Genomic DNA, 12,575 nt, shown 5'->3' with positions numbered 1-12,575 from the left:
TAAATGAGCCATCAGCACGCAATTTATTTTCGTATTTTTGAGTAACTTTTGGCCTCGGCCAGGAGACGTTGGCCAAAATGCCAACTCCAAAAGACTTTTGTTTCTTTCCGCTTGGAATTTTGTTAGCAAAGTTGGCCAAGTCCTCGGCGCAGAGCTATTTAATTAAATAGCTGGCGAAACGGGATTTTGTAGATAGTTTATTTAGATTGACAGCGGTGTATATTTTATATTATATATTAATTCCAATTAAAACGAAATCATGTTCTTTGTTTAATTTCATTTAAAATGTTCCACAATTTAAATGTTATTCTGCATTTTTCACCACAATTTCCTGTCAATTTAAATTCAAACATTTTTGTCTTTGGTTTCGTTGCTCTTTAAATTCGCAGAAAGCAGCTAAAAATATTTTTTAAATTCCTTTTCTTTCGATTTATTTTTGATTCGATATTTTTGTGTTGCTTGTTGGATTTTTTTTATTTTTGTCGGAACACACGAAATTTAAATTTACCTTTTTGGACAAATTTTTGTTGCTTTGCCCTGTTGGTTTTTGTTAATCATCTGCCAGTTTTTGTGTCTGCGAGTTTGGGGCTCATTTTAATTTAATAAATGCCACGGACTGACGTCATTTGTTGTTGATTTTTGATAAATGTTAAAGCGCCAAAGAATTCATTTTATACTTTTTTCCCCCCGTGGTCGCCTTCAATTTGGCTACCGAGCATCTAATTTCTCTGTTTTAAATTTATGCATATATATTTATTTTCGCATGTGTTAAGTATTTGTTTTTAGACATAAATTAAATGGAAAAAAAGAAAAAAATTAGCGCACGTTTTTGACTCTTGTCAAAACCCCCCATTTCAACGTTTGATGTTTGCCTGCTCGATAATATTGTTATTATAAGCAATAAAAGTTAATAATATCGCCTAGGATGAAGCGTGTTTTCCAAGTTTTGTTTGGCAATGCCTGCAACTGTAAATTAAAATAACACCCAGGCACGCAACAAAAGTTAATTGTCTAACACCAAATAAACTTTTGAGGCCGCCAAAAAAAAAACCGAAAAAATACTGGGCGTGACTTGGTTCATCGGGGGAAGGAGGCGTGGCAGTGGGACACACCTACAACTGCGGCTCGTCTGCTAATTAAGCCCAGCTAAAGCTAAAGCTAGAGCCCCAGTAAAAAAGGGGAAAGAATTATAGAGAAATACATACAGATATATGGCGAAGAAATGGAAAGAAATTCAAATACAACATGATAAACAATTAATTTTGATTAGGCCTTCGACCGCGCCAGCGCAATTAAGAAGGTTTTTTTTTTCTGTTCGATTTTATTTGGGCTATGAAAATACAAAAATACCAAATAAATAGAAGAGGCGAAAAGCAAAAGTGTTGAGGGGCGCAAAAGAACGCAAGAAATCGATAAACGAAGTCGGTTGTACAACCAAAACATATTGAGGCCTTTAACGCGGGGAAAGTGGGTGGTGGTCTATATGGCTATATGTAATGGCGGCCATTGTCACCATTTTGGCCAAAACACCAGGGCACACACACACATACGAACTCTATCTCTGTCTCGCGTTTTGGGTCTGGCTGCATTTTTGCACTCATAACTCTTCTGCTGCTGGCGTCTGGTTTTTGGTCAGTTTTAGGCGCCGCTAGATAAAGCCCATCCACCACCCACTATACCACCCATGCCCATCCATTTACCCCTTTTTTAAGGGCCTCCCCTGTTCCGTAAAATGTCCTTGCTGTGCGACTATTTCCGGTACCTCTCTGGGTTTTTGTGTGGGCAACATTTTCAGTTTCAAGTTCACGCAGGATTTGCTCACTTAAAGCTAGAACTTGAATGAATTTCAATTCAAGTTTATAACTATGTTGGTATTTTGCTAGTATTTTTGGTATTTATATTACTTAAGTTATTTTAATCTGCATATTAAAGCTCTGCCTAAAATTTCCAATTGAGTTGTTGCTGTTTAGTTGGTAGGCTGGCTTTTGGCAATGCCTTAATGTGGCCCAAACACGACAAAAACATACCAAAACCAGGCACACAAACAGACAGCAAGTGGGACAAGAGCCGGAAAACGCAGGAAAACTCCCCCGATAAAAGGCTGCTCCGAAAATAAAAATAAAAAACAAAATCGTAGCTCCTTCAGCGCCTGTCACTGACAGTTTTGAGCACCACCGCCCACTTTTGGCCCCCTCTTCTCCTAGTTGCTGTTGTTATTGTTGTTGTTGTGACTGCCATGGGGGGCGTCATAAATTTTTGAAGGATTTTCGACGCTGAACTTGTCAAAATCAGACCATGGGCCTCAACTGTTTCGGTGGTTGGTTTGGCTCAGTTTGGTTTGGCTTATATTGATCCGCTTGGCCAAGAGCTTTTCCATTCAACAAGGTCAATGGCTTGGTCACTAAACAACACAGAAAAATGGGGAAAAATACAGAGAGACAGACAGAGACAACATCAGAGAGATCATCAATCAAAGTTGGCCCAAATGGTTCGGGGAGTTGTACAAAAAAGGGAAAAAATACCAAAAACCCAAGTGTATTTGCCTGTTCGATTTTTACTCCTCATTGTGTATGTCTGTTTTTTTTTCTTTTCTTTTCTTTGAGCTCTTCTCTACGGCATCTCAAATTCCCACATTACTTATGTACAAGTACAAATTGTGGTAATTTTCAAGATCTCTTTGTTGCTCCACAATTTCCTCATTTCTAAACGAACGAAACGCGAACGCCAAGAAATCGAAACAAAAACAGCAGCAAGCAAAAAAAAAAAAAGCAGCAGCATTCGGTTTGTGCCACCAACACTAAAATTAGCATAACAACTTTATAGTTTAACAGCCATGAACTGAACCCCAGCGCGAAAAACCGAAAAAGCCAGGCCAAAACGAACTGACTAAACCCGGACAACTCGGTAGTATCTATGAGTTTGTATCTCGTGCATGTGCACACACAGGCCAACACAGACTAAAGTAAAAAAAAAACGGAGGCAGCACGACCGCCTCACTAAACTAATCTCTGGTGTGTATCTCAAGGATTGCCAACCTCAAAGGTTGACAAAGCTTATTTCTGGTTCTTTTTCTCTTTTCTTGAGCCACCTGCAAAGACAGCTGCCTTATGACGCGCACTGCACTATTTCCAAAGTATAGATACAAAGATACAAAGATACACACATCCTTACCAGCTGCAAATCCTTGACATTTTCGCCAAATACAATTTCAATTCCCCCTCCATCAGAAACCCAAACCCTCTTCTCTCAACGGCAAGTCAATTGCTCATTTAGTGTCAAAGATTTTTCCAGGCTGATAAAAAATCAACCTCAACTTGTTTTTGGGGAGTGGGGCGCGGCGGGGTGAAAGGAGGGGGACCACATCACATCTCTTGTCGCTGCACAAAAATCTTTTTGTCAACTTCAACTTCTTCTTCGGGCTCCCTCAAATTATGCAGTGTGAAACGGCGAGGAGAAGTGTATCTTCAGTCGACGCCACTTGAGTACAAATGATAAAAATCTCACACACAGCGTTGAACTTTTGTAAAAATAAAAGAGGAAAAAATCTGACAAAAATAAAAATAAAAATCATTTCTCAGTTGTTTGGTGTTATTATTATTATTGTTGCACAAAACCGGTTTGCAATTGCGCGGCTTCACAAAATGTTGTACAACTTTAGCCAGAGATAGACACAAATACACTCGAAAATGCCTGGACAGATTAACTGATAATATTCAAAATTGTCTGCTGCTTTTGGCGCTTAATTAATATGCAAAAAACGTTGAAAGACAAAAGTAAGGTAACCGAAATGTATAGTATGTATAGCTGTATGGGTTGTACGGGTATACCTACTTATACGTATATCTATATAATTTCGAAGCAGCGGCAAAGTAATCACAAGGTCGTCATTTGTTGCTGGGGTTTGTCTTCTTTATCGGCATGTTCTCTTCTGCCCCGCGAGTCTTCAATTTAGAAAATGTATTTAAATATGTGTGTTTAAAAAAAGATTTCATGTCGCCGCTAATTTGGTTGCACTTAGAGAAAAGGGCTGAACAAAACAAATAATATATCATATATTTATATTAAAGAAAATAAGAAAAAATTAAAAATATATTTAGAAATTGAAGCCCTTATACCCATAATTTATCGCTTAATAAAATTAAGTAAGAGTATCAAATAAAAATAAGGAAAAGGATTAATAAACCTAAAAGGGATGAAGATGGAAACAACACTCTCAGGACTATAAAACCATTAAAATAAATTGAAATATGCAACCAAGACTAAGCTCATTTACCATATTGTATTTTTAAATTATAGTAGTTCTTCCTGGTTTTGAAATGATACTGAAGCTCTAAAATATATGTGATCTTGGTATCCTTTATAATATTAAAATGAATATAAAATGAATATGAATTAAATATCGAATAAATACAAGATAAATAAAAAATGCATAGTAAATGAATATTAAAATGAGTATAAATTGAATATTAAATAAATATAATGTGAATATCCAATAAATATTAAATAAATATAAAATGAATATGAAATTAATATAAAATAAATATTAAATGAATAAAAAATGAATACAATATAAAATGAATAGTAAATGAATATGAAATGAATATAAAATGAATACCAAATAAATGTAAAAATACCTAAATATCGAGCAGTTGGGGTTGCATATTTCCTCTTTCTGCCCACTTAAAGCCCCCACTAACTTAGCATTCTACTCCCATTTGAACCTTGCAGTATGACGATGGCCTACACGGCTACGGCATGGACTCCGGAGCCGCCGCAGCGGCCATGTACGATCCACACGCCGGTCACCGGCCGCCCGGCCTGCAGGGCCTCCCCTCGCACCACTCTCCGCACATGACGCACGCAGCGGCGGCGGCGGCCACAGTGGGCATGCACGGCTACCACTCGGGGGCCGGGGGTCATGGAACACCTAGTCATGTATCGCCGGTCGGTAATCACCTAATGGGCGCAATACCCGAAGTACACAAACGTGATAAGGATGCGATTTATGAGTGAGTATAGAGTATATGGCAAAACTAATGGAAATCGGTCGGTTGACCAATCCTGTTAGCAAAATGACCCAAGTTGATCTTGTTGTTTGTCAAAATTCAGCTAGGTTCTCTGATTAGGTTCTCAACTAATGGATGAGGAATGTGGGAAACGTTCCGAATAAACTAGCTTATACGTTGGCTGTCACGTCAAGTCATTGATTAAAAACTAGAACTTTTAAAGATCACTCAAAATAATGAAGGAATAATATTAATATTACAAATCAGATCTGATGTCAAGGGGGAAAATATATAATATAAAAATATCACTATCAATGAGCACATTTTTAGTTTGGATTCCATTCCAAATGAATTATAATCTTCCAATCATTGGCTTGCCCTTTATCGATTTATAATTTTTGGCATGTTCGCAGCGATCCAACCCAATTTGCCACCTGTTTTCAAGTTTGCGCACGCGTATCTCAAAAATGATCCATGAAGAAACGATCCTTTTTTTATTAGAGACAGATACGGAGTGAAATGGGCGTGATCCTCTTGCGTTTTGCGCAAAATACAAAATTATGGGTTTGCCTTTGCGGCTGAAACTGAAACTCACACAAAAATGTCCGTTTTCCAATTCTATCTTGGGGGTGTGTCAGGTGTTTAGTGACGGACACGGAACATGAACGTGCTTAGGCATTAGGGAGTCCAAGAACCGAAAACCGGTGAACCAACGAACCAACCCAAGGAAACCAACCAACGAAACATCGAAAATGAGGTGCAGTTTCTCGCTCTGCGGTTCGGGTGTTAATTTGCCAAAATTGTGGTTTCTTCTCCATTTGGTTTTTGTATCTTCTGGCAATTTTTTTGTTTTTAATAAAGTTTTTTATTTCTAACCCGATCTGATGAGTTTCGTACCTTTTTATGTCATTGCGTGTCCTGGCAATTTTCATGTGTTGCAACTGTTTTGCCAGCTGTCTGAGTGCTTGAAATGCTTGTTTGCCCACTTTTTTGTATTCCCCCCGCATTTCCCTGTGTTTTTTCTTCTTTCATTTTTTGTGCAAATATTTGCTTTGAAAGGGAATTTCATGAATGACTTATAAGGTCTTCTTCAATCAGCTGTTTGATGACTGTTTGATGATTGTCCCTGTCTCGAGTGTCTGCTCAAACACGATGATGATGATTATGACTTCATTGAGCACCTGCCATTATGATTATTATTACTTCTCCTTATATTTATTTTTTTGGCACCTTTTTCCGAAATCCAAATTGAAATTATGGAAAAGGCAAGACAAAGGGAAAGAGCTCTCTGTTTAACACCTTCTTGGCAGCAACTTCAGCTGCTCTTTTTGCCTGGTCATCGTAAATGAGTGTCAGGCGGTTTTATTTTAGCCTTTTCCCTTATTTTTTTTTGTTACTGCTCCTGATCCCGGGCCGAAAAACGCACTCAACCGTAAAAGGCTGGCAACTCCGGAGTCTTATTAATAGTTTGTTAAGCGCAGGTCGACACCCCCTCTTTTTCGGTCCGGTTTTTGTGCCATCTAATGGGTTCTTTTTCTGGTCAGGGGTCCCGCCTAATTTTGTTCAGGTGCAATTTGTACAGAAATTGAGAAATTGGTCAGGGAAAAACTACTGCGAGAACAAAAAATGGTCAAATCATGTTGAGTTGTTGAACTAATCCGTCAGCATGAAGAGGGGGATTATTTATGTGTGTATAAGGGCCAAGATATGGAAACAGATATAGAAACAGAAAGAACAGAAGTACAGATGCAGATGGGAAAAACAGCTGCTCATTTGCATTTGCGTTGGGCAGGAAATGTCCTGGGTTTTTGAAGGGAAACCAGGGAAATGCTTTGGAAAAGAAGTACTTATGTACATATAGTGTGGGATTTAGTCAAAAAGTTAGCTAAAATAAAGTTACTATAAGAGTGATCTGTTAATATTGATTATATATATTGTATTAATTTTAATTATATTTATTTTTTAAAGATAGTAAAATTATGTTTTTATTTAAGGACCAGCTAGTTCCGATTTATTACCAATTTCATGATTTCAAGATCGTAAGGCAGCTGCTCATTTGGATTTTGTAGGACAGGAAATGTCCTGAAATTTGACCAACTGATGTATTATGTATTTACCATTTACCATTTTCCCTTGCAGACATCCGCTATTCCCGCTTTTGGCGCTGATCTTTGAGAAGTGCGAATTGGCCACATGTACGCCGAGGGAGCCCGGGGTGCAAGGTGGCGATGTCTGTTCGTCGGAATCGTTCAACGAGGATATTGCAATGTTCAGTAAACAGGTAAGAATAATGGCCTCAGCTTTCGATTCCAACATTCGGTAATTGGAGACGATTCTTTGAGAGTTGAGTTGAGTTGAGTTGAGCAGTTGAGGAGTACGGGGTTTTGGGTATCCCATCCCATGCCAAACCAGTGATGAGTTGGAATTGGAAAGGGGAACACATGGCCCACATGTGGCCACTAAATAAATATAAATAAAAATAAAAACAACAGCAAAATCGCGGCACACGAACTTAACGAAGCAAGCCGCTAAATGATCGGATTACATTGCCCCGAGGATCGTTGAGGATCGATTCCTTCCCTTCTCATCCCTTTCAGATCTCTCGATCTCAATGAGCGGGGCAGTCTGCACTTAATTACAGTTCCCGCTGACAAGAGCAACATCATCCTCATCCCGGCAGCAACATGTCCCCTTCCCGCAGCAACATCAACAATGTCTTGATGCCATATGTCACAAATATGCGATGTGACTCCAGAATGGCGCTGCCCACACTTGACACTTGCTCTGCCTCTGGACCTCGCCCCCTTTTTTTTCGAGTTCATAAAACCATCCTAAAGATACTCTGCCACACACTGACATTTGGATAATTTACGATGTTTTAACATACAAATTATAATGTTGCAGAAGTAGCACTGTGCTCCACATCCTGCTCCCTTATTTTTGGTTAGCCAGCTATTTTTATGAGTCAGTGAAGATCCGCATTTGAGAAACACTAGATGCGCAGACTCCAAATGATGATGCCAAAACGAAATTATGGCTCCATTCTACGCTCGGTGACATTTTTTTTTTGGCAAACAACAAATGCAACAACCGACGCCCCCCAGTTGAATATTATAAAAATGATGTTCTTATTTATGGTCCATTTGGAATTTTGACAGGCCCCTGCTATGGGCAATAAAACGAACAACAACAACAACGACGACGACAGGAACCGCAAGAACAACATGAAACAACACCCGAAACACCATCTCAAAGTCGAGCCACATTTATCAAGATCTGTCTGTCTTTTGGGTTTTTGGTTGGGTGAGATTTTGATAGACTTTTGTCAGATTGTCAATGAAATGTCACATAAAGTTGGGATCTCTTCACAAATCACAGAGAAAGTTCCTTAACTGTTAGAATTTGGTTAAACTTTTATTAACTAATATCACAACAAGGTTTTCCAGATCCTAACAAACCCTCTTTTAAGCGAAAACCTCACCCAAAAGTTGCCGTATCTTTCGGTTCTGCAAAACGATCTTCAATGATCCCATCTAGCAGTTGACATTTGTTGATCATTCACCGAACCGAACGTCAACAACTAAGTTGTCGCTTGCATTTCGCTTTTATTTCGCCTCGGTTTTTGCCTCGGTTCAGTCAGTAGTCTCCGTTGAGTTTTCAGTTTTCAGTTTTCAGTATAGTTTTGGCTGAGTTCCTTGGGCTGAACTGCCGCAGTTGCCTCAGACTTGTTGTTTTCGTTGGTGTTTTCGTCGTTGTCGGACTGACAAAAATAACTCAAAAATGTCATTCGCCCATCGAATTTTAACAAACGAGCAGAAGAAACAGAGGAGCAGTTTTTCGTTTTCTTCGCCCCAGAAGAGGGGCTAAAAATAAGGCATTGGCACTTTTTTACTCGTAGTTCAGTTGCTGTTGGCGCAGTTGTTGTGGCTGCTGCTTCTTCCACTTCTGCTGATGATGATGATGATGATGATGATGCCGATGCATTTTATATAGATAGATTGCATAGATATATCTCTTCGTTGGCACTCTCCCGCTATGCTATATATATTCACTTTAATTTGGACTAAGCAACTGCGTAAAATGCGCCACGCCAACGCCAGCGGCAGGGCGATATTCTTTTTTCTCTCCATATATTCACAGACCCATTCCCCAAAGTCCCCATCTATAGGATCCCCTGTATATGTATCCTCCTCTGGATGGCGGGCATAGTTAGGCGACTTTTGGTGTTGGCGCTGCTAATGATGCAGCTAAGGAAACGCTTTATAATTTCTCTTTAAAACCAGCAACATGTGATGCAAATGATGAACAAAAAAATAAAGACCACAAAAAGTATAAGACAAGTGCGCCGTTCATATGTATATATAAAAATAAAATCCCCTGCGAAAAGTTCGTTGTCTGATCATTTCTTTGTTGAAGAAGTCCCCCGAAAACGAGACAAAGGATGGGGATAATTTTATGATTTCATTTTAAGTAATTTAAAATGAAAATCAGCTCGTTTCTTGACATTTTGCTAATAGTTTGGACATGCGATGAGTTGATTTGTTGCACTTTGCAGTTTTGGGAAGGGGGGAGAGATATGAACATGGACCATTCGAGATGATTAATGAAGTGCCTCTAGTTGTCCGTCCTTGACATTTGTCTGGGCTGCCTAACAACTGTCACAACATTTCACAAGCTGACCAAGAAAAGGAAAAAATACGCAGGTAACAGAGTTCTAACCGAAACCGAACAGGTTAAGCCCTAATGCCAATCAATGTTTCGGGACTTCTCTGGGTATATATGGTTGGGTTTTCCCTACAAAAGGCAATTTACTGGCTTACCTTTTCCAGACCCCCCTCCCCTGATACGTACGTTTTTTTTTGTTGTTTCGTAAATTGCATTTTCTGATTTCATCCGAAACGGAGGAGGATGGTTCATAATCAGGTATGAAAGGTTACGCTTCGCATTTGGGTTTGTATTGTCAGCAGGAGCACGGCCTCATTGGAATGTTCACTTTGCCGAGGGATCTCTGTAGGAGAGATATCTCTGCTCGTCCCGCCGTCTTCTCCTCCCGCCGTCCTTTCTCCTCTACGCATTTGCGTTTCTCCGATTCTCGGGGATTCTCGGGGTCCATGGAGAAGAAAACAAAAAAAAAAAAGAAAAGGAACTTAATCTCTTTTGTGCAATATTCCCTGCTTCGACTCTCCGTTGTTTTGTTCTTTTAATGATAAAAAAAAAGAAATACAGAAACCTTTACCTTTTTATTTGGAATTTGGTACCTTTTTAATCTCTCTCGCTCGCTCGGCGACCCTCTCCCTCTTTCTAGTTATATTATTAAAGCATTGTTCTTTTAGTTTTGTGCGATCGCAACCCTTAGCGGGTTTTGAATTTCTTGGGCAGAACAAAAGATTCTTTCTGTTATTTTTATTTTTTACCTTTATTATTTTATTTTTTAGCCGAACTGCGAAATGAGCAAAAGCGCGCAGACGCAACTGTTTCAACCAGAAAAACAAAAAAAAAACGGAATCAAGGGGAGTTTTAATTTTTCGGAATTGCGTTGCATTCATTCTTTTGATATGTTGATGTTGATTGCCGCAATTGCACAGCGTGAATTGATTTGGCACAGCCGACGAGAAAAAAAATTGGAAGGAGGGAAAAAATCGAACTCAGGGTGGATTTTCCAAGATTATTTACTTAACAGTTGCATACGAACCACAATCCATTAGCAGCCAGCAGACAAGATGCGTTCCAAATTCCCTCAAATATTTGTTTATGGAACCACTTGGCGCCTTTTAAATGTGATTATTTAGTTAACTGCCTGAATATCTGGCTGCCCCCTCTGTCTCTTTCTCCAATCCTATAGCCATCTCTATTTCGGAGTTTGTGTTTGGATTATGGCAACATTTTCGAGCTGCTGCTGCTGCTGCTGCTGACTTTCAATATTTGTTCAGTAGTTTGACCCTTTTTAACAGCTCTATATATGCCATGGCATGGAATAATGTGTATCTGCTGGATAGATAATGTGTGTTAACCCATTAGGGTGTCTGCAAGAAATAGAGCCACAAATGATAGCAAAAGCATATAAAATACTGCTTAAATTAATAATATAAAGTTCTAATATGTGATGTAGAAATGGGACCGAGATCAATATAATTTCCCCTTGTCTTCTCTTTTTTGAGATATATTTCACTCTTTCGCTGCGCCTTTATTTATGTGGCGTTACTTATGGGGAAAATTCAACTCATCCTCCCCGCCTAGAAGCTAACCCAAAATGATTTATGAGCGCCGGCTCTCGAGACGAGATGTCTGCTAAACGTTCTCAATTAAAAAGCAAAGCACAACGAGCGGCTGTAAAATGACAAATTGTGGCACAATTGACAGGCCAACTTGTTGATAAAATGTCTATAAAAGATATTTGGTTATTTGCACGATTATCGGTTAAGGACCGGATGTTTTTAAAAGCAACATTACAATTATCTCTGTAGTTGTTCGTTGCAGGTAAAAGAGGCGGCCAACAAAATCTCTTGGCCAATGCAAATATTGACATTGTCTCTGCAGAGCTCTTTCTTTATTTTTCTACCGTGTGTTTGCGTACTCAAAAAATAGAAAAAAAAAAAGAAAATAGCGTTAGAAGTAGTGTATCTGAGCGGTAGCTGCCCCAGTGAGTTTGCTTTTGGGTCGTAAACTGAAGTATCTGAAGTGGAGTATCTCCCGGGGACCCCGCACTTTATTCTTCTTCTTTTTTCCAGAGGGTGTACACCGTACACCGTACACACATGGGGTTATAAAAAAAGAAACTGTCGGTGGGGGTCGTCGGTGTCGAGTCTCTGGTTTTGTTTCTAGTCTCTGCTTGTGTCACCTCAATTGCGGCTGTTTTACTACCGATATTGTGCGCCCATTATAAAGATATAGATAAAAGCAGCTACAACTACAACTACTACAACTATGACAACGCATGGTTATTGTTATTGTTCTTGTTCTATTTGTGTTTGTTGATGATGCCCCGGGTAAAAGTAATCAACGACATTAAACAAGTCCAACATCATCGTCATCGGCTAGGCAAATAAAGTTCTCTTATTTTCCTGCTGGATTTCGGTTTTGTATTACAACGAAATTATTGTTATTTTTATGAGTGGGTTGCAAGCACAAGGGCGGCGAAAAACGTTTTCAAAGGGGTCAGAATAAATAGTAAATATAATTGTTAAATTTAGCTTTGCCCTGATTGTATTTATCAAAGGATTACAAAATATTTTTAGAAGCTGGAGTTAGGATCTTTTTTATAGAGGAATCCCCCTTAAGTTCAAGAGTTAAGTCTCTGGTTTTCGGTTATTGTGCAAGCTTTTAGGCACCTAAGCGTGGTTCCATTTTCCCCATTGTGTAGGTGTGAGAAACCCGATATGGTTTTGTTTGTCTCGATTCGAGTTGGTTTTAGCCTTAGTTTATGTATCGCTGTTTGAGGTAAGTGCAATTTTGCAGTGACTGAACAATATCTTATGTTGTTCCTATGTTTTTGCGGTCACAACTTTTGTTCGCGTCTAGACAAGATTTTCATTCTCCCGATGGAAGAAACAGAAATAATCTTTTACTCGA

The 12,575-nt window shown here is 39.0% G+C and overlaps 1 protein-coding gene across 4 annotated transcripts in view; it reads left to right on the top strand.

Moving 5' to 3' along the window:
- The window catches only part of LOC119562407 (homeobox protein homothorax), a 140,083-nt gene that overhangs the window by 36,026 nt on the left and 91,482 nt on the right, over window positions 1-12,575 (top strand). For all 4 annotated transcript variants that reach the window (XM_037875606.1, XM_037875604.1, XM_037875607.1 and 1 more), the window contains 2 exons: window positions 4,729-5,009; window positions 7,146-7,287. In XM_037875606.1, the coding sequence (XP_037731534.1) occupies window positions 4,729-5,009; window positions 7,146-7,287 (423 nt within the window). The remainder of the gene's footprint in view (window positions 1-4,728; window positions 5,010-7,145; window positions 7,288-12,575) is intronic.

Source organism: Drosophila subpulchrella, chromosome 3R, assembly GCF_014743375.2.
Source record: "Drosophila subpulchrella strain 33 F10 #4 breed RU33 chromosome 3R, RU_Dsub_v1.1 Primary Assembly, whole genome shotgun sequence".
NCBI lineage: Eukaryota > Metazoa > Arthropoda > Insecta > Diptera > Drosophilidae > Drosophila > Drosophila subpulchrella.
This window is presented reverse-complemented; position numbering and strand designations above follow the sequence as displayed.